The 26,024-nt window shown below is 47.5% G+C and overlaps 1 protein-coding gene and 1 pseudogene across 2 annotated transcripts in view; one reads left to right on the top strand and one right to left on the bottom strand.

Moving 5' to 3' along the window:
- Tbc1d10a (TBC1 domain family member 10A) overlaps positions 1-26,024 on the top strand; it is a 36,757-nt gene continuing 10,733 nt past the window's right edge. Inside the window, exons 1-2 of the mRNA XM_013071658.3 lie at positions 1-320; positions 25,228-25,327. Of these exons, the coding sequence (XP_012927112.1) occupies positions 1-320; positions 25,228-25,327 (420 nt within the window). The remainder of the gene's footprint in view (positions 321-25,227; positions 25,328-26,024) is intronic.
- Positions 11,417-25,229, bottom strand: LOC106009294 (glucose-induced degradation protein 8 homolog pseudogene; annotated as a pseudogene). Its single transcript, XR_015446331.1, has 2 exons — positions 16,524-25,229; positions 11,417-14,258 (listed from the first exon to the last, which is right to left on the bottom strand). The product of XR_015446331.1 is annotated as a glucose-induced degradation protein 8 homolog pseudogene (transcript).

Genomic DNA, 26,024 nt, shown 5'->3' with positions numbered 1-26,024 from the left:
ATGGGCGCGACGCGTGGGCGGAGCGTCGGCGGCGTCGGAGGAGGCGAGGAGGCTGAGGCAGCTGAGGTGGCCGAGGTGGCCGCTGGGGCAGAGGCGGCGGGCGCGCCCGGGATGGCGAAGAGCAGCGGAGAGAATGGGCCGCACGCGCCCGCGACTGCGGGGAGCTTGTCGGGGACCCGGGAGAACCTGGCGCAGGGCCCCGACGCGGCAACCGCCGACGAGCTCAGCTCTCTTGGCTCCGACTCGGAGGCCAACGGCTTCGCCGAGCACCGTATCGACAAGTTTGGTTTCATCGTGGGCTCGCAGGGGGCAGAGGACGCGTGAGTAGAGCCGGAACCAGGGCCGGGGGGGGGGGGGCTCGGGCCAGGGCGCGGGCTCCGCGCGGGTGTGGGCTCAGGCCCGGATTCGGACAGAGTCGCCCTGAGGACCGACCCACACGTCCTTTTTCTAACAGGGATACTCGACCTCTTCCTCCTCTGCGCCACCCCCATTCCGTCTCTTCCCCCAGGAACCTGTCCCTGTGGGCAGTGACAGCCCTACTTCCGACCTAGGCACCGACAGGCCATCCTACCCCGTCTACCCCATCCCTATCCTCTAGACAAACTGACCCGCCCCCAGGGAGGACCAGCTTATCTCACTGTGGGCCAGTGATGGACACCTGACCCATACCCACCGCTGCCACCCTGGCTTTAGGGCTGATTGACTTTGCCACTTCCTGGAAGGCTCACAGATGGCTACCCTCCTCCCCCATACAGATGTTCTCCATCCTTCCCCTCCCTTATGGACCCATACCTTGTCTCACCACCCGAATACCCCCACACCAGCAAACCCTAGACAGACTTTAAAAGGACTGACTTCCCTGTCCTCATGCCATTCCAGGACAGACTGATTCTCAAGACAACAGACCTCTGGCTGGACTGATTCTGGTCAGCCCCCCCCCCCCCCGCTGGACTGATTCTGGTCAGGGCCCCCCCCCCCCCGCCAGTCCCATCCTGGGACAGACAGTCCTTTCTCTCATGGGAGGGGAGGGTCAGAGTGTTCCTCTTCCCCCTCAAAAGCAGCTTTCTCCATTGTCACTGGCAACAGGTAGGCAGACGCTCTGTCTTCCTGGTAGCTACAGGGTGACAGCACCTCACCTCTATCCAGGATACACTGTCAGCTCCCACAGCCACAGGAGCCAGGAGGGAGACTCCATGGATGCTGTAGGGATGTGAATCTTCCTCTCCAAATCCAGATCTGGAGTAGTGGTGGGCAGGGAGATAGCAAGGTCCCTGCTCAAATAGCATATCCAGGCACCCCATTCTGGGACATTCAGATGGCAGATGGTGAAAACTGAGGCTGTGTTCAGCACCTTCCCTCCAAGTTGGGCAGGCTGGGCAGCCACACTCTGCCTCCCAGAACCCACTGTGCCCAGTGCTCCCAGCGATCATTATGTGCAGGCTGATGGTTGCCTTAGGAAAGATGAACTGCAGACCCCACTTCCATCCCAGCTGTCATGTCACATGAGACCAGTGCTGCACACAGAAATGACAAGCCTCCCTCCTGGTGTGACTTCTGTTCAACAGAGTCAGCTCATCAGTTATCCTTGGGGGCTTTACTCCAGAAGGTATCCTTCTTCCTCTCCTCTGACCAGTTGTGATTGCCCAGGACGCCCATATCCACTCTTATGACTTATGAAAGTGCCTTGTCTAAGAGCCCCACCCCATACTAGCAACCCCATAACTATCTCTTCTGGGATTTTCTCCGGATCTAAATCGTCTTATTCACCAGACCATTCTTCCTAGGAGAAATCTAGGCTCCTCCCCTAAGGGAAGTTTCTTCTCACCTGCTGGATCTGTCTCCTCTAGCCCCCCCCACAGCCCCCCCACAGTTGCTCATGGCAGGCACAAAGCCAGGACTCAGAGAGCACCCCTGATTCTCATCCTTCTCCCTGACTTGATGCTTTATTCCATTTTCCTCAGGATTAGCTTGTGAGAACCCAAAGGGGACTTTGGATATGTTTTTGAATTGGGGAACAGTTACCAGGGCTCAGGGAGGGGTGTGGTCTTGAGAGCTGGGGAAGGAATTCTCAGTTTCATTTGTGGGATCTTGAAAGGAAGAATTCAGATTTGTTGTTGAATTCTAGGGCATGAGAATTCCTACTACCTGCTTACCAGGCAAGTAACAAGATCTCAGGATGCAGAGCAGTGTAATGTAGTGGTAGAGGCTGGATATAAGAATCACACTTGCTGGCTGTGAGGCCAAGGGCAAGATCCTGGATCTTTGAGCATGTTTACTTACTGTAAAGGGCAACTGTAGCATTTACTTCTAACATTACTAAGGGCAGAGGGTGTGTGAATAGAGCTGAGACCTGGGCCAGGGGTCGGGTGAGAATTGGGTGTATGAAGATGCCTAGCACACAGTGCCTGGCATAAGCCATGACCCAGAAAATGTTAGTTTCCTTTCTTTTCCTTCTAAGGGCTGGAGAAATGATGAGAAAAATGAGGGCATACCTCTGGTATTTATGGGCAGAGAGAGGCCCCAGTGGGAGCACTTCCCTCTGGCTGTAGTCCCCAATCAGGCAGCCAGACATCTGTCTTCCCCACCCCTCCAACCACAAACCCGGGATGTGGCTCTGCAGAGGCCCTCTACATTTTTGATGTCTGTAGGAATAGAGCTGAAGTGGAATCCCAAGCCTACTCTTCTCTCCCTGCCTTACTTTCTTGAGGCTGTCAGTACTAGAAAGCTTGGATGTTCCTTGTTTAATCTTATGGTTCCCAAAAAGCCAGGAGTGAATCTTGCCCAAGGCCATAGGAGGGAAGTTATATGAAGTTTCAGGGTGACTGGCCTATACACAGTCCCATGAGGGCTAGGAGTCCATGTGCTGTCCCAGAGAAGTGAAACATTAGCACTGATGGCTGTGGCAGAGATGGTGGGAACTCTGGCTTAAGATTAAAGGTCCATTTCTGCCACCCTGGGCCAAAGGTTGTCTCAAGAGAAGTCACTTTTAATAGTTCCAGGGGATGGGGGAATGGGAAAAAAAGCAGGTTGGAGGCTACCTCCTGCTGGTAGCTGTTTGAGCTGGAAGAGATCTTAAGAAGAAATTATCAGTTTAGCCCTTACTTATTATACAGAAGAGAAAGCAGGCCAAGAGAGGAGAATAATTTGCTTAAGATCACACAACATACTTAGGATTTGAACCCAGGGTTTCAGATTCCTAGGTCAGAAGCTGGGTATGGTGGCACATGCCTATAATTCTAGTACTTGGGAGGCTGAGGCAGGAAGATTTCCATGAGTTCAAGGCCAGGCTGGGCTACATAGCAAGACCTTGTCTCAAAAACAAAACAACCAGACTCCCAGTTCACCATGTTCACTATTCATAAATATGCCCCATGGCCCCAGGAGGAAATCAGGTGGACTGAAGATGTCTACCAAGAACCCACTTGCCCTCATCTCCAGCTTAGCTCAGCACTTTGATTTCCTCAGCAGTGTAGGACGTTAATAGGGATGGCCCAGAAGGATAAGAGTGTGTTGTCTTTACCAGTATATTAGCCTCATCAGCTTAGGACTAGGGACAAGGCTTATTTGTCTTTTTCTCTTCAGGCCTGCAGTGGAGGAAATGCTCAATTAATATTTATATTACTGAATGATTTACTGACAGACATTACGAGTCAGGTAAGAGTGGCGTTAGAAATGGCCATCACCATATTGGTAGGTAAACTGAAGCCTGAGAGAGACGATTAGCCTTTCCAGTCTATTAGGAACAAAGCTGAGAATTGAACCCAGAACATTTCTCAAGCCTAGGCCTTTCCACTTCTTCACCCTATCTGTCTTTTCAGCCCACTCTGCAGGGCACCTTTAGTGGGACTGAAGTTTTCCCTGCCTGTTCTGGAGCAGTAGTAGCCATAGGCAAGAAAGCAATCAGCTAGCAAATGACTCTGTGGGAGGCTTGCACAGACAGAGGTGCTGGCAGCATTAGTTCTGGCTTGGTTGAAGGCTAAAGTGGGTGTTGAAGCCCAGGGAAGACCAGGTAAGGAGAAAGAAGTGTTCTCCGCAGGAAAAAGTGGGAAGAATGATGTTACCCTTTCAATCATTTTGGAATAGGAAGATCAAACCTGTTCAGTATCCCTTCTGCAGCTTAGAGGAAGTGGTCAGGAAAGTAAAGAAGGATGTAAGTTGAATACCAGGTCCCCTGATCCAAGGGAAATGGCCTGAGAGGTGGGTCTCTGATTTTCCTCTCTTCTTCCCATGTGATTGTCAGAACTGGCCTCTGGAGGCTTGAGTGTCCCACCCACCCTCAGTGTGCTCAATCTGCAAGACAGATGAGGTGATGAGCTATGCTTTCTGGGATCCTGTGGGCATTGACTTCCTGTTAAGGGAGTGAGGGATCTGAGCTAGACTCAGAAAAACATCTGGAACAGCAATATTGCCTTCTTCAGTTCCCCTGTTCCCTGAGCCCTCTACTTTTATTTTATTTTTTTAGCAAAACATTTATTGGTATACATTTAGCAAAACATATTAGATATACATAATGATAATATTCATTATAGGGAATTTGTACCAGTATAAGATATATCTTGCTCCCCCGCCCCCTTCTTACCCTCCTTATATACAAAACGAACCCTCTACTTTTAGCCATCTCTGACAGACCTACAGCTTTAGAAATCATAGAACTGGCTTAATCAGCATCCCTTATAGACTGCTGGTGCCAGCTGAGGTGGGACCAGGGCCATCCTGGCAAGCTAGAGCCTGCCTCCTTGCTTTCCTACCACCTTCTCTAGTTTGTAAGCTCAGAGCATCCACTCTTTTCTTGAACTATTACAGATCCCAGGAAATCATGGAACTTACATTGAGTGGTCCCTTGGGTGGCCCATCTGGAAGGAAGCAGCTACACATCTGGGGCTCCGCTCTGTGACTCTAGACCACAGGCCCTCCCCTGCTGTCTCCCTCTTTCCCTCTCTCAACCTCAAGGGAAAATCCAGTTTGGTAGCCCTGTGGGTGTTTTAGGGCCTCAGACAAGACCTGACTTGGTAAAGGAGAGGACCAGCTTACCAGCTACTGCCCTGGGAAGGTGCCTGTATGTCCGCTTGATATGAAACCCTAAGCTATGGGAAAGAGATAAGACAATAGAGCCTGCTTGATGTTTTGTCCTCCTTGCATCTGGTCTGAAATAGGACCTCCAGGGGTCAGTGAGGCCTGGCTTGGATCCAGCTACTCAACCAATTTACAGTGAAGTGGGGGAAAGAAAATGCCCTGTTTACTCTCCTGACAAGAGCTCTGAAGTCTCACTGTCTGTATTACCTTGGACATGTTGCTTCACTTCTGAAACTGAATTTCTTTTCTTTCTTCCTCTCTTCCTCTTTTCCTCTCCCTTCCCTCCCCTCCCCTCCCCTCCCCTCCCCTCCCCTCCCCTCCCCTCCCCTCCCTCCCCTCCCCTCCCCTCCCCCTCCCCCTCCCCTCCCCTCCCCTTCCCCTCCCCTCCCCTCCCCTTCCCCTCCCCTCCCCTCTCCCTTCCCTTCCCTTTCTTGGGTCATGCTTGCAGTATAGTTCAGGCTTGAACTTACTGTGTATCCCAGGGTGGCCATAAATTCAAGGTGATCCTCTTGCCTCAGCCTCTGGAGTGTGTGCCACCATGCCCAGCTATGGGCCTGAATTTCTTACTTGCAAAATGGCTATATGATAATACCCACTTTGCAGGGCTGCTGACAGGTCTTCCCCCTCTTGAACATTGGTCCTGCCTTTTCATTTTCTACTTCTCATCTCTGGTCATGATGATGAGTAAGGCCTCATCCCTGTGGGAAGGAGTGACCCTAACCCAGGAGGTGTTGGCCCCACTCTGGATGAGCACACTAAATATCTGAGAAGACAGTGCCCAGAGTTTGCCACCTGATAAATGATAGAACTAGAACTAGAACCTGTTTCTCAGCACTGTGACTAAGCCTTGCTAAGGTGTTAGGAGGCAAGGTGTTAGATCCTCATCATCCCTGAGGTCCCCACACCCAGGGCAGGAGTTAGCAGGAAACTGGCTGCCTCCCCATCCCCCATCCCAGTGTGAAGGGCAAGGTGATTCATGGTAGTGAAAGTTCTTGGCTATCAAAGTAGGAGAAAGGCCCAGAGAAGAAGATTCTTGGGGAGGCCCTGGAAGCATGGCCTAGCCCTCTGATAGGCCAGAGTCTCCATTGCATTGGTCTTGACCCCAAAATATTGTAGAATGCCCAACTGACTTGGATATCTAGTCTGTGCCTTTTGGCAGAAGTGTTTGTAGTGTTTGGTGGAAAGGCAAGAATTGTGTTCCCTTTACAGTGAGGAACCTGTGCCATGGAGAACCCTTGCTGTTAGTTTACAGGAACCAGATCAGAGAGGGATCCTAGGTCTTCCTACTGTCAGCCCAGGGCTCCAGCTGTGTGGCACTGCCCACTTTCTTCCTCACTGTAGAGTGTATGGAGCTCCAGGCCCAAGATGCATTGGCCATCAGAGCAAGACCTTGCGTTGTCCACCTGTTGTCAGTGCTGATCACTTTCTTTATCCTGCAGATTGTCCACTTGACAATGAGGAAGCCTCTTTTAGCCAATTAGTCTGCCCCTGGCAAATCTGTTGCTATTTTGGATCCAAGGACCCTCCTTGGAGGGAGAAACCTGGCTGCCCTGTTGGCAAACCAGCACTCCTCATACTTAACCTTCTTAGGAGCACTTACCTAGGATTTTGGGGCAGCTGCCAACTTTGGCTTTCTCTGTTTCAGCCTTCTCTTCCCCACCTTTCCTACCCATACCCTAATCCTATTCCATTCCATGTCCTGTCTTAGCTCCTTACTTCTCTCAGGTAGGGAAGTAGGCAGTAGACACAGCAGCCTAGGTGAGCAAGCCAAGGGTTATTTTTGCTAGCTTAGCCCTTTTAGCAGTGAGCTTATTTACTAGCCATTTTTTGAGCATCTACTCTGCCAGACCCTGTGATTGGGACAAGGGATGCATAACTGAACAAGACTTCTTGCCTCAAGGAGTTCATAGATTGGTTGGAAAACAACCACAAACAAATCTTTGAAATGTTGAGTGATAAAAGCTGTAATTGAGGTATGCAGTTGCTTGCAAGTATATAGGAGGAAGCAGCCATCTTCTACAGGAGCCTAGAAAGAAGGGGACTTTGATCTAGGACTCAAAAGGGCATTCCATTGGATGGGAGGAACCCATGTGCTATATTCTCCCCAAAAGCTGTTGAGAAATGTTGCGCCAAGGGCAGTGATAACAAGAAGAGTGGCAAGCAGAAGGATAGTACAAGGGTAGCTAGGAAAGGAGGTTAGGAAGACTGAGGCTAGCCTTGAATGTCAGGCCGAGGCCTACTGTATTTCAGAAAGATCAGTCTGGCTCCGGTATGGAAGATGGCAAAAAAGGAGCAGGACAACCGGCTGTGAGACCTGTGAGAGTATCCAGGATGCTCCAAAGGAGTTAGAGTGAGACCTAGGAGAAGTCTGGCGCTATGAGGGGGAAGAGGCTGACAGGTTTAGGGCTTAGTCCGTGACTGGCTGTGTGGACTAATGAGGCTCTTACAGAGCCCATGCTGGAGCCTTCTGGCTGTAGGGAGTCAAGGCCAGCTGTACCTTCCTCCACAGTGGCTTGCTGGTGACTCCTGCTGCTGACTAGGCTTTGTCATAGCACTCGTAGCACTGGGCTCCCCAAGGTACAAGGCCTGGCAGACATGCCCAGGGCACATCAAGGGGCTCTTTGTTTCTGTCCTGTAGGAAAGCAAGTTGGCTGATCTGGTTGGGGAGGGAGTAGGGTGAGTAATACTGAACTCTGTGGTCTCCGCCTGGTAAACATATTGGATGGCAAAGAGAGCTAGGCCCCTTTCCAAGGAGGGAAGTGAGGCCTGAGGAGAGGAAAAATCTACCTTAGGGTGGAGTGCCAGGTGGGGAGGGTAGGTTTGGGCTTTGGGAACAACATAAGTTGGTCAAGGGAAGGCAGATGACAGCTGAGAGCTGGCTTGATCTTATCTATTATTTATCTTTTTTTTTTTTTTGGTACTGTGCATTGAACTCGGGACCTTGTGCTTACAAGGCAGGCACCAGAACCACTGAGCTAAATCCCCAGCCAATCTATTATTTATCTTATCTATATATTTAGTGGTCCTGGGGATTGGACCCAGGGCATACTGTGCTACATCTGCAGCACTTTTAAAAATATTTATTTGTTTAGGGTTTTTTGTTTGTTTTGAGACAGGGTCATGCTCTGCAGTTCAGGCTGGCCTTGAACTTGCTATGTAGCCCAGGTTGGCCTTGAACTTGCAGTGATCTTCCTGCCTCAGCTTTGTGAGTGCTGGGATTACAGGTGTGCACCACATCTGGCTTATTTTTTAAATTTTGAGACAAAGTCTCACAAAGTTGGTAAATTGCCCAAGCTGGGCTCAAATTGCCTGGCAGTCCTCCTGCTTCAGCCTCCTAGAATGCTGGGATTACAGGCATACACCAGCACACCTGGCTCACCTGGTATCTTAAGTCTTTTCTTGGAGCTGGTGCTTTGGCTGGAATGGGTGGAAGCAACTTCTACATCTATTGGCAGCAAACTTCTCAGCACTTTAGGGTACTACCAGTGACTCCTAGAGAGGAGAGATTCTAGGTGGAAATGTAGGTTTAGACTAACATGAGGGAAGGCACTCTGAATCAGGCACAGGAGTCAGGGTGCCAGTCAGGGTGCTTCCCCACCAACCCTTGTGATTTGTGACTAAGACACATTCTCTCATCTGACCATATGGCTAATGCTGCCTCTATGCAGCCTTGTGCCAGGCTCAGGATATAGACCAGTCCTACCCTCACAGGACTTACAGCCTGGCAGGCAAGTCTGACATTAAACTGGTAGTTACAAGTATGGCTGGGTTCAAAGGACTGTGAGAATCAAACAAGATAACTGGATTAGGAGCACAGTGTAAACAAAGGCTGCCCAACAGGAATCTGGAAACTCAAATCCTGGGCCTCAGTGAGCCACTAACTGGCTGTGTGACCTTGAGAAGTGTGCTTAATCTTTCCAAATCTCAGTTTCCCCTACATATAAGGCAGTTTGAGTAGAATAGTACTAAAACACTTATCTACTTCTAACATTCCGAGGTGGACCTTGGAGTATATGAAAAGTGCTTTGAGAGGTTCTTTGTGTGGTAGGCACCCCAGTACAAGGAGTCATCAGGGCACATTCCACAGAAGCTGGTGCTTCTACCATGCTCTGGTCCTATGGTGAGAGGGCTTCTCTTTGTGTGCTGGACTAGTGTCCCTCATGTCTGTGGGTGTGTGTTCAGTTCAAAGAATGCTTCCATTTTTCTAGCCTTTATTTATTTATTTATTCGGTGGTGGTGAGTATTGAACCTAGGTCTTTTGTACTGAGCTACATCTCCAGCTCTTTTTTTTTTTTTTGTGGTACTGGCGATGGAACTCAGGACCTTGCGCTTGCGAAGCAGGCACTGGAACCACTAAGCTAAATCCCTGGCCCTTCCAGCTCTTTTTATTTTATTTATTTTGAGATAGGGTCTTCCTGAGTTGCTGAGTTTCCCAGATTGGGCCCAAACTTGTGATTCTCCTGCCTCGGCCTCTGAAAGTGCTGGGATTACAGGCATGCACCACCATAGCTGGCTGATTTGTCTAGCTTTGTAGTCTCCAGTAACCCGGAGCACTGGGAAATTGGTAGGGTAAGGATTTATTTATTTATTTACTTTGATGGTACTAGGAATTGGATTAGGGCCTTCATACTGAGTTATGTCTCAGCCTTTTTATTTTATTTTATTTTATTTTATTTTATTTTATTTTGCTCAGTTACCTAAGAAGGACTCAAACTTTCAATTCTCCTGCCTGAGCCTCCTAAGTGCCAGGATTATAGGTGTGTACCAATGCACCCCACTTCAGGATAAGGATTCTTTTACCCTGTTTACAGAGAAACTGAGGCTGTGCAAGTGATGGAGCTGGGCCTGGAATCCGGGACTCCTCCTTTCCAGTCTTCCATCTCACCAAAACTAGTGGCCGCTGTGTAACCTTTTCTCCCACTGCCTGTCCAAGGCTTAGGACTTTAGCCCAACCCCAAGCTTCTACATTTCTTTTTTTTTTTCCTGTACCAGGGATCGAACTCAAGACCTTGCGCTTGCAAGGCAGGCAGCGGCACCACAGAGCTAAATCTCCAGTTCTTGTTTTTTTTTTGTTTTTTTGTTTTTTGGTACTGGGGATCAAACTCGGGTCCTTGCACTTGTGGGGCAGGCGCCAGAACCACTGAGCTAAATCCCCAGCTGCAGTTCTTGCTTCTACAGTTATTGGGTTGTTTTTCTGACTGACTTCTTACAAAGGATGGCACAGCACCTGTCTCTCATCAGCACACACAGCTCCTTATATGTCTCCAAGGGAGGTGGAGCTGGGTGGTGAAATGCCTAATGAGGGCACATAGTTGGAGGGGAATTCTTATTCCTCCTCAGTGCACTCTGGGACCTGGCTGCTGTAAGTCCAGAGCAATCTTTCTTTCTTTTTTTTGTTTTGTTTTTTTCTTTGGTACTGGGGATTGAACTTGGGACCTTGCACTTGTGAAGCAGGGGGCAGAACCAATGAGCTAAATCCTCGGCCCTGTTTTTGTTTTTTTGTTTTTTGGTCATTCTTGAAATCAAAGAGAAACCTTTATTTTCAACGAATATGCCTACAAGAGATGGTTCATTGATCTACTATAAGCAAGTCTTTCTTCACATACAGCACCAAAATATATATAAATATATATATATATATAAATATATATATATATATATATTTATTTTTTGGGTACTGGGGATTAAACTCAGGACCTTCCGTGGTAAGTGTCAGAACCACTGAGCTAAATCCCCGGCCCCAAAATATATATTTAAAAAATTAAAAAACACACCCCCCCATGCCCTGTACACACATCTCCCCAAAAACCACACAGCTTGGACCAAAGGGGAAAAACAAGTCAAACTCAGTACCCTTGCACAAAAGTCATCTTTGAATTAAGATTTACAAATTTATATATTCTTTCCTATGAAAAATGAAACAAAAAATAAATGAAAAACAAGGAGTAAGAAAACACTGAAAATAAAGGCCTGACAGCACTTAGGAAAATTAAGAAAACATACTGTCTGCCTGCAAGCTAACAGCAAAAGAATGATCAGTGCTCTTCATGTACTTTGAATGAGAGGCCTTAAGTTAGCTGATACTCCCTAATAATGCAGCACTCAATGATAAGGTAAACTCTTAGGATTAAGAAACACCAGGAGCATTAGGATAGTAACCAGCAAGGTGTCGAAATCCTTAGGATGTACCATAGTGCATAGACCGCTCAGACTTCCAAAGAAAGGGACACATTCCCTTCTAAAAAAGATTGTGGGCCAAAACAAAAGTACAAGGGGCTAAAGGGTTCTCTGCTACAGCAAAAATCTTTTAGTCGCAGTCTGAGGGGAGGTGAGTCCTGTGCCATCACGGCAATGCCAGGGTCTGCCTGCACCAGCTCTGCTTGGGCTCCTAGATCACACCCTTGCCGAGGTCTGTCATTTTGGGATATTTTACTTTCTTCTGATCCAGCTCATTCTGAGCCCAAAGTAGTAGTTTCAGCCTTGCCAGCTTGGGTGTTGACTCACGATTCTCATAATTTAGAACAGCTTGGTTAACTTCACTGCACACCTTTTGCCTCTGCATCATGTGGAGGTTCTGAAGGGTGACTCCTCAGGGCTATCAAAGGCCAGCAGGGCCAGTGTGCGCTCCATCTCCCCCTGCTCTGCCAGCTGTGTCTTGACGAACTCCAGCACTGCCTCAGTCTCACGCTGGCAGATCAGCTCAATCAAATGCTGTTGCTACAGATGAAAGTAAAGATAGAGCTCTGGATGGAGGCTGTTGATTAAGGCGATGGCATCCTGAATCTTACCCTTCAGAGACATCTCTCGAATATTGATCTGTTCATCAAGTGTTTCTAGACCCACACTCGGTTCAATTCCAGGTTCCATTCGAAATTTTTCTGCTCCTTCCTTAAAGCCCTCTGTGACCAGGTAGTTCATGATGAGATGATTCATTTCTGTTCACTGGACATGTAAGTTATTCAGCTTTTCCATCCACTCGTCTTTTGTGATTTCATTGGGCTTTTCTGTATAACTCATTTTGATTTATTTCGTGCGGATCCACCTACCACATGAAGTGGTTTGGGTGGTTGCTCTGAGGTCGCTCCTGGGGACCACAGAGGGGCCTCGGCGGCAGGCCTGGTTGTTTGTTTTTATTTTTTTGGTACCGGGGATCGAATTTGGGTCCTTTCACTTGTGCAGCAGGAGGCAAAACCACTGAGCTAAATCTCCGGCCAGCTTTTTGTTTTTTGAGACAGGGTCTCGCTTTGTAGTTCAGGCTGGCCCTGAACTCACTATGTAGCCCAGGCTAGTCTTGAACTCAACAGCGATCCTCCTGCCTCTGCCTCCCAAGTGCTGGGATTACAGGCATCCGCCACCATGCCTGGCATTTTTCTTTTTCTTTTTAAGACAGGGTCTTGCTATGTAGCCTTGAACTTACTATGTGGCCTTCAACTTACTATGTAGCCCAGGATGGCCTCGAATTTGTAGTGATCCCTGTGCCTTATCCATTGCCATTACTGAGATTACTGGCTTGTGCTGCTATGTCCAGCTCATTTTTCTTTTTTTTTTTTTTTGGTACTGGGTATCAGATTTGGGACCTTGTGCTTACAAGGCAGGTGTCGGAACCACTGAGCTAAATCCCCAGCCCAAGAAATTTTTTTTTTTTGTATCGGGGATCGAACTCGGGTCCTTACGCTTGTGCGGCAGGCAGAGAAACCACTGAGCTAAATCTCCAGCCCCTCTGTTTTGTTTTTCAGGTAGCCTGCCAGGAAGTATATTTTCCATCCCTTTTATGTAAATGAGGGTCAACATAGCCAGTTCCCAAGCCAAGATGGTTGGAGAGCTGTTGTCCTGTTGTCCCTCCCTACCTTCTTTCCTTCCTCCTGTGCAGTAAATCTGGAGGTCATGAGTTGCAAGTGGCGCCGTCACAAGATGGAATGATTCTGGATTTCTGGCTTCAAGGATACCTGCTTGATGTACAGCATTCGTATTATACTTTTGCAAGTTGGGGCCACTGTGGGCTCAGCCAAGTCACCGAGATTTTGGAGTTGTTTATTACAACATTGTGTTTCCTTTGACTAATACGGTGCATCATTAAATGCATTCTCAGTAATGTCAAGAGTGAGACTTGAAAGTCCATTATTCCCCGTCTTCAACATATTCAACCTCAAGCAATTAAGACTCCTCACAGAAAGTCCATCTCTGACACAGACAGAAGTGGAGGTCCTGGAACAGGGTGCACCTTTGTCCCTTTCACTCCATGTGCAAGTCCGTATGCCCTGGATGGTTTCAGAGGGGTTTTCCAGCCCTGGCCTGGAGCCGAGGGGTTCAGTCAGTGGCAGGGTGTTGAGGGCCCGAGTGTGGAGTTTCAGTCCATGGTCATTTCACCCTTTGCTTTACTTTTGGGCCTGTGTGAGGCAGCACAACATGGTGGCAACTGGACGCATGTGTGGTAGATTCTCCCCAGCTCATCTTTCTTGACTTATCACTTTTGGAGGATGATGCTTTGTTCCCTTCTCACTCTGTCCTGGCTCCACAAGAAAGAACAACCTAAATTTGAGCCTGAAAGAGCCCAAGTTCAAGGCACCAGCAGACCTACTTTTGAGTCCTGCTTCTGATATTTATTTTCCAGGCATGTGAACACTAAGTTTTCATTTGGACCAGCAGTAGCATTGGGAGAGAGGAGCACTATGAGGCCTAAGGGAGATGATGTTAGAAAGGTACCTAGCACAGGCTGGGTGTAGTAGTGCACACCTGCAATCCCAGCATAGGGGAGGCTGAGGCAGGAGGATCACTGTGAGTTTGAGGCTAGCCTGGGCTAGATAGTGAGTTCAAGCCCAGCCTGAACTGCATGTGAAACCCTGTCTCACCCCCTGCCCCCGCCCCCCTGCCAAAGGAAAGACACCTGGTACAGTGTAAGGGCTCAGTGTCTGTGGCACATAATGGCTCTTACACTTAGAGTGTGCGTTACCCTCTGAGGTTCTTTGGTGTAATCATGGGGAAACAAGACCAGCCTTGGGCATGAAAATCTGGCTTCCTTCATGTGCTCTGTACACTCACCCAGAGGCCCACTCAGCCTTTGGTCAGGAGATTCTTGGCCTGCCAGGGCAGGTTAGGAGACCCCCTGTCAGTTCTTCATTGAGTCATTTGGAGGAAGGCCCTCAGGCAGCTGTGACTCTGAGAGCCTGCTCTTCCCTCTCCTTGGCCTGTGAAGAGAAAGCAGAAGTGAGAGCATAGGTGGTCTCCTGAGAGCTTCCACCCCAGGGTGCCAGCAGAGGGTGGGTAGCATGGGGCCTCTGCCCTCCTGGGTAGTGGCAGTCGCCTGGGGAAGAGACCAAGGTTTTGTTTTTGTTTTTTCTAATTACCATCAGTCTTCTTCTGTGTGTCTAATAGATGTTCATTCTAGACTTCCTGCCTTGGCTCTGAGTAACCCCTTCTAGCCTCCCAGTATTGTCACAGTAATGCCATTTCACAAAGGAGTCTGTATGGTGGACTGGGCTTTTACTTGTCCCACCTTTAATTCTGGGAAATATAATTATCATCATAATCCCCATTCTACAGAGGCAGAAACCAAATTCCAGAGAAGGAAAGTGATTTGCCAAGCATCACACAGCTTATGGCTCTGAGTTCACTGAGTTCCAAACTGCCAGCCTAGTTGACAACATCCAGTGTTGGAGTTGGTGACAAAGCCAGAAAACAGTGGGGTCTGGACTTACCTCCCCATGGTGTCCTGGCTTGCTGTGGGACTTTAACAGTCACTGTTTGGCTGAAAACCTGAGTTTTTCTTTGTTATTTTATTGAAACAAGGTCTCATTGTGTAGTCCAGGCCGGCCTTGAACTTACTGTGTACCCCAGGCTGGTCTCAAACTCATGGCAATCCTCCTGCCTCGGCCTCCTGAATGCTGGGATTATAGACCTTCACCATCAGGCCCGAGTTTTCTTATGTGCAAAAGGGGGTTGACAGTCATGGTGGCGCATGCCTATAATCCCAGAACTCTGGGAGGCTGAGGCCAGCCTGGGCGATTTAGTGAGTTAGCAAGATCCTGTCACAAAATTAAAAAAAAAAAAAGCCTGAGGATGTAGCTCAGTGTGCAGGCCCTAGGTTTAGTGCCCAGTGCTGAAAAAAAAGGTAGACTGGAGGGGAATTCATCATTAGAGGATCTATCTCATGAGGCTGTTGCCAAGATTAAATGTAATAATGTTAAGTGCTGAGCAGGGTCTGGTACAGAGCAACTGCTTGGTAAGTGTTATAACAGACATTCAGTTAAGTTAATTGAATATTAGAAGTGTAATGTTGTAAAAGGCCATCAGCAAGCAGATCTGTGCTCAGCCGTGTACTGGCCTTCGAGGAAGATCCGCAGTACGTGTCAAGGCAAAGAGGGAGTGTTCTTTATCTGGCTCTCACTGTCCTTGACCCATGTGGTCTCAAGGTAGAGGACAGTATTCCCAGCTCACTGCTGAGAACATTGAAAGGAAGATGCCTGAGGTGACAAAAGTAAAGAATTGGTCAGCACACATTTATTGAGTAGCAGCTAGGTGCCAGGCTCCGTTCTCGGCCCAGGACACAGTGCGGAGATTGAGACTGACAGAGCCCTGCCCTCTAGGAACTCACCTCCTAGTGGAATGTTGCCTCAGCAGAGTGACTGGCTAGGTGAGAAAACTCCCTGCTCCACCAGAGTGCTCACATTCCCTAAACACATCACGTCCTTTGTAGTAATGTGCACTTAGACACACTGGGCCTTTTTTGCCTGATGTGTCCTTTGCCCTTTCTCAGCCTGGCCATTTCCTGTCACCCTTCAAACCCCAGTTGAAAAGGGAGCTCCCATCTGAAGTGTTCTCTAAACACCCTGCCTCACCCTGTGGACTTCTTGCAGCTCCTAGCACCTTTCACAGGCTTGGAATTCGCTCTTCTGTGTGTGCTAGTTATTTACCCATTCATTTCTCTCCTCTGCCAGATTGACCTCTTCAAGAGCAGAGACTGCATTTTATTCATCTTTGTGAATTCAGGGCCAGAGCACAGGCTCTAGAGAGATGTGGAGGTGCTGATTGTGCCGTCTCTGGAGCAGTGAGGATGATATAGAGGTGAGAGGCCTCTGATGATGAGATGATGAGTGGGGCTGAATTACAGGTAGGGGGTGGGGTGGGGCCAGGAGGCTGAGGGAAGGGTTGCTTTAGTGGAGGGACACCTAGACATAGGACTAAGGGAAAGGACCAATGTACAGGAAGGGGCGGGGGAACCAGGGCCTGAGGTTTCTGTTGGAGAAGGAGGGCAATAGGGAGCCATGAAGGAGTTTAGACAGAGGAGGGGCCTTATATAAACAGTGAGTCAAGACTAATTTGGTAAGATCTACCAATAATAGCTAGCAATTTGGTAAGGATAGGTAAGGGTGAATATGAGTCAGGGTGGCCCTCAGGGGCCTGCAGTGAGATTGTGACAGAGGACCCAGTCACTAGCAGGGAATTTCACGTACCTCTTTGCCTGGTAGATGTTGGCGTTTGGCAAAGGGATGTTTCCTGTTGAATAGCTTTCTGCAGTTGTCAGGGAAATTACCGTGGGGTTTCTGTTGTGGTCTGCACCCTTCCCTAGTTTAGTGGACAGAGAAGAGGGGTTCTTGCTTTTTGGAGCTAGCAAGGCTGTGGCTAAAGGAGCCATTTCTTCTGTCTCACTTGAAGTGGGGTGGAGCTGAACAGAGTGGAGAGTTGGGCAGAGGCCCAAGCACCAAGGCCAGTGAAGGGTGGAGAGAACCTGTTTACCACTGTGCACTGACCCAAGGCTGGAAGGAGCAGAGCCAGGGACTGCCTCATGGGAAGGAGAGGCAGGCCCAGCATTTGCCTGTGCTAGGAGCAAGGGAAAGTGAAGCAAGCCAGACTCTTACCCAGACAGGCCTGGCCATGGCCAGCCAATTCCCAGGCAAGGTGGCCAGGCTGCCAAAGGAGATGGCAGGCTGCTGTAGACCATCTTCCCTTCCCCACATCACTCATGGTGTGGCTGTGGTGGATCACTTTACCTTTTGGGCTCCAGACCTCCCAGCTGTCTGGGGAAGGGATAGACTCAATGGCTGCTCTCATAGGCCTGACTGTGAGCCATTTTCGTACCACTAGCCCATCCTCTCCTGCATTCCGGTTTTCTATCATCACTTCTTATGAAACTGTCCTAAAACTTTGTTATACTTTCAGTCATTACCACCTCTTCAGGTAATGAATTCTGTTTTGTTTTGTTTTTTAAAAACAGAGTCTCACTATGTAGTTCAGGCTAGCCTTGAACTCACTATGTAGTCCAGGCTGGCCTCAAATTTACAGTGATCCTCCTGCCTCAGCCTCCTGAGTGCTGGGATTATAGGTGTGCACCACTATGCCCGGCAAGGGTAATGAACTCTAGAGGTTGTTACCTAGTGTGCAAAGTAGGTCAGCCTTTTGTTTATCTTCACTTCTCTTTCCAGTTGGTAGTGGGAAAGGATGTTCCTCCACCCTCACTGTCTCTGGATCCAGGACTGGCCATGTTTTCTCTGCATATCCACACCTAAATTTTCCTCACCATGGTGGGGTTTCTTTCAGTATCCTCATCTCCATTCTGGAAACCCAAATGTGGAAGGCCATTGTTACATTCTTTACTTCTGCTCTTCTCAGCTTGGAGGGTGGAAAAGGGAATGGAATGTGACAGGATTGAGCCTCTATTATGTTGGAGCACTTTATATCTATTAGATGGTTTAGTGGCAGCTTCCACTTCCAAGCTGTATAGCTGAGCAGATTACTCAACTATGCTCAATGTTAGTTTTCTTGTATGTTGAATGGAGGTAATAAAAGCTACTTCTGTAGGGAACTGTGTGCCTGTGTGCCTTGGCAGAGTTAGTACATGGCCAGTGTTTGTGCCATGTCAGCTCTTGTTGCTTCATGTCGTCTTTACTGCTGCTGTTTGAGGAGGTGGCATGGGCCCAGTATTACAGATGAGGAACCGGAAGCTCAGAGAATAGAGAAGTGTTTCCTGTTTCATAGAGCCGTAAAGTAGTAAAGCAGGGATCAGAAGCCAGGAATTATGGTTTGTGTGTCATTGAGTAAATTATATAATCTCTTGGGGCCTTAATTGCTTTCTAGGTAAAATGGTAATAACCCTGCTCTGCCTATCTTACCTTTAAGGGCTGTCTATGGGGACCTGTCAGATGAGAAAAGAGATGTGAAAGTTTTAGCTAAACTGAAAACTTCAGTTGCCTAATAACTACCCTTTGCTGGGCACATACCAGGCTGGGCTTTGTATACATTTTTTTTTTTTTGGTACCGGGGATTGAACTCAGGACCCTACACTTGTGAGGCAGGCAGTGGCACCACTGAGCTAAATCCCTGGCTTTTGTATGCATTTATGTATACAATGAGGATTACAGTCTTATGAAATATGAGGTATACATTATGATCCCATTGAAGATAAGTAAGTTGAGGTTTAGAAGGTCAAGCGTTTTGCCCATGATCTTCCAGCTAGTAGATGTAGGAACTGGAATAGATACCTAGGTTGGTTGACTTCACGTTCCCCACTCTGTTTATTACCCACCAGGTTCCACTGGCCTTCTTGATGGGTGAGATGAGGGAATCAGTTCTGTTGTCTGTGACCTCAGGATTTCTACTTGGGATTGTGTTTGTCTTCATTTGGGCTGGTTTGGGGAATAATCCTTGGAGAAGGGGTTGGACTGATTCCTTGGAACCAAGGTTTATCTTCCACTGTAAGATATAGGAATTCTGGGCATGGGCACCACCCCTGTTGATTCTGCCAAGCTAGAGAGGTTGAGAGCAGATGTCTGGGAGGATAAGAGGAGAGAAAACTCCAGCCTTCAGATCCAGTTGTCCCTCCAAGCTTTTGGAAGTCTCCAAGCTTTGGGATTTTTGGAGAAGGCTAAGGGAACTTGGAACCTGGAGGGAATAGGGTCCATGAAATCTCATGGGTCATGGGATGGGCCAGCATAACTCAGCCTAGCTCAGTCTGGGAACCTGACAGGTTCTGTGATTACGGACTTCCTTGTCTCATCTGAGCCTTTCCTCCTCAGGAAATTGGACTGGTAGCAGACAGCAGATGGCCCAGGCTTACCATCTCCAACCTAGGTTGTACTTGCCAGTGATTCCTGTCTAGCCTCTTGGCCTCACTGAGGATTGTAGGCCATTCACTGGTCAGAACAGTAGAGGAGGGAGTCAGAGTGTCTCTATAGGCCTGGGCGGCAGGGGACAGATTGAGCCACACAGCAGCATCTGGAGAAGGGCTTCATTTTTCCACGGCTTTCTTTAGGGTAAGCAGAGGCAGCTTATGAGACACTTGCAAAGGGGAAACCCTGTTTCAGCCACTTATTAGCTTTGTGACTTTGCCCAAATCATACAACTTTTCTGATTGGCTTAAGTTTCTCATGGGCCAAATGGAAATAGTAGTTAATCTATGAGGGCTTCCCCTTGCTGGTCATTAGGACAAATAAAATTGTTAAGGCAAAAGTGATTTGTAGCCCTGAATACAGTGCAAATGAAAGTAATGTTGTCATGGAGAAAACCAGATAGGAACCTGTTGTGCATCTGTGAGGAGTGTGACGGAAGTTACAGAAGTCGTTCAAGATCTGGTATCCATTTGGGAGGAACAGTGCTGAGCAATATGAACAAATTGTAAGCAAGTACTCATTTCATAATTCATGTCTTGACCAATTTGAGTGCTAAAATCAGTTTTAGGAATTGTGACCAGCATTTAAAAGACAAGAAATAAATCCAGGTGTGGTAGCACAGACCTATTATCCCAGGATTTACTCCAGAGACTGAGGCAGAAAGATCACAAGTTCAAGGCCATCTGAGGCTACATAGTGAGATCTTGTCTCAAAAAGAAAAAAAAGAAAGAAAATGAAATTTAACTGAAAAATTCACAGTACATTTGTACATGTAAAGAGAAGTCATTTCATAAAATAGTTTTTAGTTATATATATGTATACTTGGTATGAAATGTCTGGTTTGTTTTTTTGGTTTTTTTTCTTTTGTACTGGAGATCGAACTCGGGACTTTGTGCTTATGAGAAAGGTGCGGTGCCACTGAGCTAAATCCCTGGCCCTAGTTTGGTTTTTTTGAGACAGGATCTTACTAAGTATTTCAGGCTGACCTTGGACTCGGTATGTAGCCCAGGCTGGCCTCAAACTCATGGTAGTCCTCCCATGTATGCATCATCACACCTGGCTGTGAAATGTATTTCTTAGAGGGTTTAAGTTTGAAAAATTTGAAAAAACAATGTTCTAAGCCAGGATGAAGGTCTTCGGGTTGGAGAGCAGTTAATGACACCCAGGCAGGCAGGAGTGTAGGCTATGTGGAGACTGAGGGTTTAGCTTGTGAGGGTGGATATAGTGCAAGTGTCAAGAGCATGGACTATGGAGGCAGACAGTCCTAGGTTTTAGTTGTAGCTCTCTCCTCCCTAACAGGTATACAGTCTTTGGCAAGTCACTTAACCTTACTAAGTCTTGGCATCTACTGTGAAATTGGGAAAATATTATGGTAGGGATATTATGAAATATACGTGTAATAGGGGTTGGGGATTTAGCTCAGTGGTTCTGCTGCCTTCCTCGCAAGTGCAGGTCCCGAGTTCAATCCCTGGAACCACCCCCCCTCCAAAAAGAAATATACTTGTAATAAATATATGTAAAGTATGGAGAAAGAAATTGTTAAGTAAGATATATATTCCTGTTGCTGATGATATTATATTGTTGTGGTTGGAGGGCTTTTTTGTTTTTATTTTTGCTTGAGCCAGGGCCTTTACACTGAGCTATGTCCCCAGCCCATTTTTTATTTTTTATTTTGAGATAGGGTCTTGCAAAGTCACTGAGTTGCCCAGGCTGGCCTTGAACCTGCCATCCTCTTGCCTCAGTCTTCCAGAGTGCTGGCATGGTTGGAGTTTTAAAAAAAATATTTTTGTTGTTATTTGTTTTTTGAGTCAGGGTCTCGTTATGCAGTTCAGGCTGGCCTTGAACTCAGTATGTAGCTAAGACTGACTTCAAACTCGTGGTGATCCTCCTGCCTCAGCATTCCAAGTGCTGGGATTATAGGTGTGAGCCACCATGCCCAATTGGAATTTTTAATGGTATATTGGGCCATAAAGGGAAGCTGACTTAGAGAGGGGAGAAGAAAAGGTGTTCTGGGGTAGGGAAGGATGGATAGCATGTGTGCAGGTCTGAGAATTGTGCAGCCTCAGCAGGGGGTATTGAAATTATAGGTAGAAGATACCAGAAAAATTTTGGCATAATATGAAGGAGAAAGTTTTAGCCCTAGAAACTATTAAATAGGATGACTTCCCCAGGAGGTAATGAGGCCCCATCTCTGGCAGAGTTCCGGTAGAGACGGGGACTATTACCAGAGGCTACTGACTGTTATAAGTAGGCTTAGGCCACTTTCAGGAAAGAGTGGTTTTCTGGAGGTGAAAGAGGTCCTGACATATAATGTCCCCAATGGACCATTTGGTCCCTTATATAGGATCAGATGCTCTCCCTAGTATCTGGTGCTTGCCCTTTCTTCACTGCCAGGAGAAAGCCACCTCAGCATTTTTGGACACTTACGGGATTTGTACAGACCACTCCCCCATACCTGATCTTCGCAGCTCCTTTTTGGGCATTCTTCGAGGGTCAATTCACAATGTATACTGTCTAAACATATAGGGAAAGTGAGGCTCTGGAGGGAAAGGGACTTAGCTGTTATAAAAGCCATTCCTATATCAGATGATAGTAGAACCAGATGCCTTTGGAATTCTCATAACTCTATTGACGAATATGTGAACTTTCTGATTAAAAAAAAAAGTATAGTTGGGCTGGGGATTTAGCTCAGTGGTTTTGCCGCCTGTTGCACAAGCTCAAGGACCAGAGTTCGATCCCGGTACCAAAAAAAAAAAGAAAAAAAAAGTATAGTATACAAGTTTTCAGGAGTACATGCCATGCAGAAAGAGACATCTACCTGTAGTTAGAGCATGTGCTGAGTGCTGGGAATTGGCAAGACCTCTAATGTCTTTCTTCTCACCATCCCCACATAGATTAAACTCTGGCAAATGAGCATGATGGCACACACCTATAATCCCAGCTGGTTAGGAGGCTGAGGCAAAAGGATTATAAGGTCAGGGCTAACCTGGGCAATTTAGTGAGACCTTGTCTCAAAACAAAATTTTTAAAAGTTGGGGATGTAGCTCAGTGACAGCATACCAGCCTAGGATATGTGAGACCCTGGGTTTAATCTCCAGTACTGCAAATAAAATAGAAAAAAAGCAAAAAGCAAAACCTCTGCCATTGAAGGAGAAGCTGCATAAGTGATCACATTTCCACAATAATTTCTCAGTTTAAGGTTTTAAAAATCAAAACACCTTTTGACTGACATGTACACTTAAAGCAGTGTATTTTGTCTGTTCTTGAGAAAATCTTGTGAAAGCAGTGATACATTTAAAAATCTGTAGTGTCTTAGTATCCAGGAAATACAGTCATTTGTTTTGTACCCGGCTGAAATTCCGGTTTGAGGTTTGACACTGGGGCTTTGAAACTGCCAATGCTGTTATCTGTCATCAGTTAAAGTAGAACTCATCATGTTCCTCCATGTATCTGCAGTTAGGAGAGTGAGTACCTCTGTTGCCTTGTATGTGATTTTACCAACAAAGCCAGACCCTGGGGTTGAGTTGTCAATGGGGTATGTATTTAATCACAAGGAGGGGAGATTCTTTAGAAACTGGCAGACTTAGATGAAAGCCTTGCTCCCTCAGAGCCTCAGTTTCCTCATCTGTAAGGGGGGCTGGATCAATGTTATCACATCCATAACTGCCAGAACTTCCTGTTGACTCAGTGTAGGCAGCTGCTCATTTAATTAACTAAAGATCCCCTATCTTGCTGCACAAGTGAGTACATTGTAGGTGGTAGAAGTCACCATGGCCTTCAGAGTTGGGGGCCTTTGGTTTCTGCTCCTCAGGGGTTTGGGGGCTGCCTGAAGATGAATGTTTCTTTGTAAAGTACCTGAACTCAAGGCTTGAACCTTGTTTTTCTCTTATGAAGAAGAGAAGAGAATGTTCTTGCACCCTAGTTCTGCCTCTAGGTGAGGAGAAGGACCACAGTTTGAAGGACTGTGTCTTGTGTCAGTGTGTTGAGGGATCTTATTTGTCCCTTCTCAGCTGTGCATTTCCAAGGCTGCTCTAAAGCCTGAGCAGTTCCCCAGATAAACTGCACTGAAGAAGAGGACCTGCCCTTTTGTGTCGTGGAGGCCCCAGCTCTGCCAGGGCCCCTCCCTCTGTTCTAGCCAGTAAAAGTTACAGCAGCATATTTCCTTCCGGCACAGGGAGAATCAGAGCCTCTAGGCCTGGGCTAGGCCCCAGCTGCGCCATGTCCTGTTCTGCTCCCAAGAGCTGATGTGCCCCTTCTGGGAAGTCAGGCAGGACTGAGTGCCAGCTCTGGGCTAGGTTCAGCTTGGAATTGAGTCTCAGTTTTCCTAGTAATTTGCTGTTTGACCCTGAGCAAGATACTCTCCCTCATTATCTTATTTCTTTAAGCCTCTGTTTCCTCGTGTCATTAATATTTTTATTTTCTTAATATCATCAAGTATTTTTTTTTTGTTTTTTGTTTTTTGAGCTAGGGTCTTGCTATGTAGTTCAGGATGGGCTTGACCTCACTAAGTAGCCCAGGCTGGCCTCAAACTCATGGCAGTCCTACTGCCTGAGTTTCCCAAGTGCTGGGATTATGGGCATGTGCCACTATACCCGGTTTGAATACTTTTTTAATTGAAAAAATTTAAAAACCACAAAAAGCACAAGAAAGAAATGTAAAATATCTGTAATCCACTACTTTAAGATAATTTTAAGAAAGGCCATGTGTAGGGCCGGGGATTCAGCTCAGTGGTTCTGCTGCCTGTCCTTAAAGCCCCGAGTTTGATCCCTGGTAACAACAAAAAAATCTTAAGAAAGCATGTGTAGAATGCCTAGACTGCAAAGGTTAGCTGACTTCTTTTGTCTGCCCCTCCGAGTTCTGTGAACTCATGAACTCCAGGACTCACTCCTTGGAGAAAGTCCACTCAGTTGATGCACCCTCTGTCCAAGACAGGGATCCCCACCTCAGTCCACCTGTTTCTGAATTGGTATTCGTCTGCCTGCCTGGGGATGGCCTCAGCGCACACCAGATGCTGTCTCCACAAGGCTCAAGAGTTTGTTCTAGTCTCAGCAACACATCCTTACAGTGCACCCAGAGGCCCTCACCTAGATCCAGTTGTGATAGCTGCTCAGTCAGTAGGTGTTGTACAAATACAAGCAGTTGTGCATTTTGTGTGTGTGTGTGTGTGTGTGTGGTACTAGGGATCGAACTCAGGACCTTGTGCTTGCGAGGCAGGTGTGGTGCCACTGAGCTAAATCCCTGGCCTGAGCAGTGGTGTATTGTAATACTAATAACAGCTAACTTGGGAAGGACCTTTGAAGTGTAAGATTTTATTTATTTATTTATTTTTCCTGTACCAGGGATTGAACTCAGGACTTTGTGCTTGCCGGGCAGGCATGGCGTCACTGAGCTAAATGCCAGCCCATGAAGTGTAAGATTTTTTTTTTGGTACCAGGGATCAAACTCAGGACCTTGCGCTTGCCAGGCAGGTGCTGTGCTGCTGAGCTACATCCCCAGCATGAAGTGTAAGATTTTAATAGGTAGGGACAACTTAGGGTGCATTCTGGCTAAAGAACTGGCATGGGTAAAGGATAAAAGGTGGGAAAGGGCCAGGGTGTAATTGGGGAAACTCCGAGTAACTAGTTTGGTTCATATGAAGAGGTGAGTATGTTATTTCTGTACTTGTTAGACTAGTTTTTGTGTGCAACTCTGCTCCTAGCACACAGGCCCTTTTAAGAGGCTTATTTACCAAGGTAGGCCCAAGAAAGGAATGCTTGGCTTTGGTGCACAGATGTACACGCTCAGACTCTGCCCCAGAGAGGTATGGTAGCCCCCTGGCCCTTTGATACATAAGGGGAATGGGCATTTGAACCTGTTGCCTCTCTGGCCTGTGCCTTCCAGGAAGGAGGCACATTCCCTTTCATCTGCCCAGGGTGATTATGAGTTAGCAGTCCTGAAGGGAAGTGCAGAGACAGGCAGGGGGATTCGGGTCCGGCCAGGGTGGTGCTCGAGCTGCAGCCAGTGCCTTTGCTTCCCTTGATGTGTCTGACAGGCCCTGCCCTCTGCTTCACAGGCTGGAAGAAGTCCCCTTGGATGTGCTGAGGCAGAGGGAGTCCAAGTGGTTGGACATGCTCAACAACTGGGACAAATGGATGGCCAAGAAGCACAAAAAGGTGAGGGACCTGGCCTTGGGCCTTAGGCTGGGAATTGGCAGCCTGAGGAGAAAGAAGAGGGGAAAATTGCATCAGCTTAGGAAAGCAGGGGCTTCTCCAGCTGCCATGCTGCCTTAAGTATCCTCCATGGACCAAAGGTGGGGGTGGGGCAGAAGCTGGCTGGAGGGTACAGGGAAGGTTGGGCCCTGGCAGTTTACGTCAGAGTCACACAGAACTTTGTCCCGGAGTTAACCTTAAAGCTGCTTGCACCCAGTGGCCCTAGTAGTCAGCTTTTCTCTAGCCCTGCTAGGAAAAGGCCCCAAATGCAAACCACACTCAGGGAAGACCTTGTAGTACTAATAACAGCTAACTTGGGAGCGTTTTGAGGGTGCTTGTCTTGACCACAGTAATTCTTACCGCACCCCTATGAGGTTAGCAGTGGTGGCAGTATCTGGACTTTATAGATGACCTGCAGAATCAAGAGCTGAACTTTAGCACCTAGCCTCTTAACTGGCACAGGAAGGGGCTTCTTCGCGCTCTAGATTAATTTGATGATTTCCCTCTTGCCTCCTGGGTAAAGCAAAAAGAAAGAAAAGTAACCTCACAGATTACAAATAGTCTTATAAAAATTTAAACACCCAGCACTGCTTTTCTAGTCAGGCTGTCCTTAGACACTAGCTCTTTCACCCTGTGGGCCCACCACTCTGAGGCCTATGTG

Source organism: Heterocephalus glaber, unplaced genomic scaffold (assembly GCF_053883595.1).
Source record: "Heterocephalus glaber isolate CG9 unplaced genomic scaffold, H.glaber_assembly_v1.0 deba00001687, whole genome shotgun sequence".
NCBI classification, from domain to species: domain Eukaryota; kingdom Metazoa; phylum Chordata; class Mammalia; order Rodentia; family Bathyergidae; genus Heterocephalus; species Heterocephalus glaber.
The sequence above is the reverse complement of the archived record's forward strand: the minus strand, read 5'-3'. Positions and strand labels throughout refer to the sequence as shown.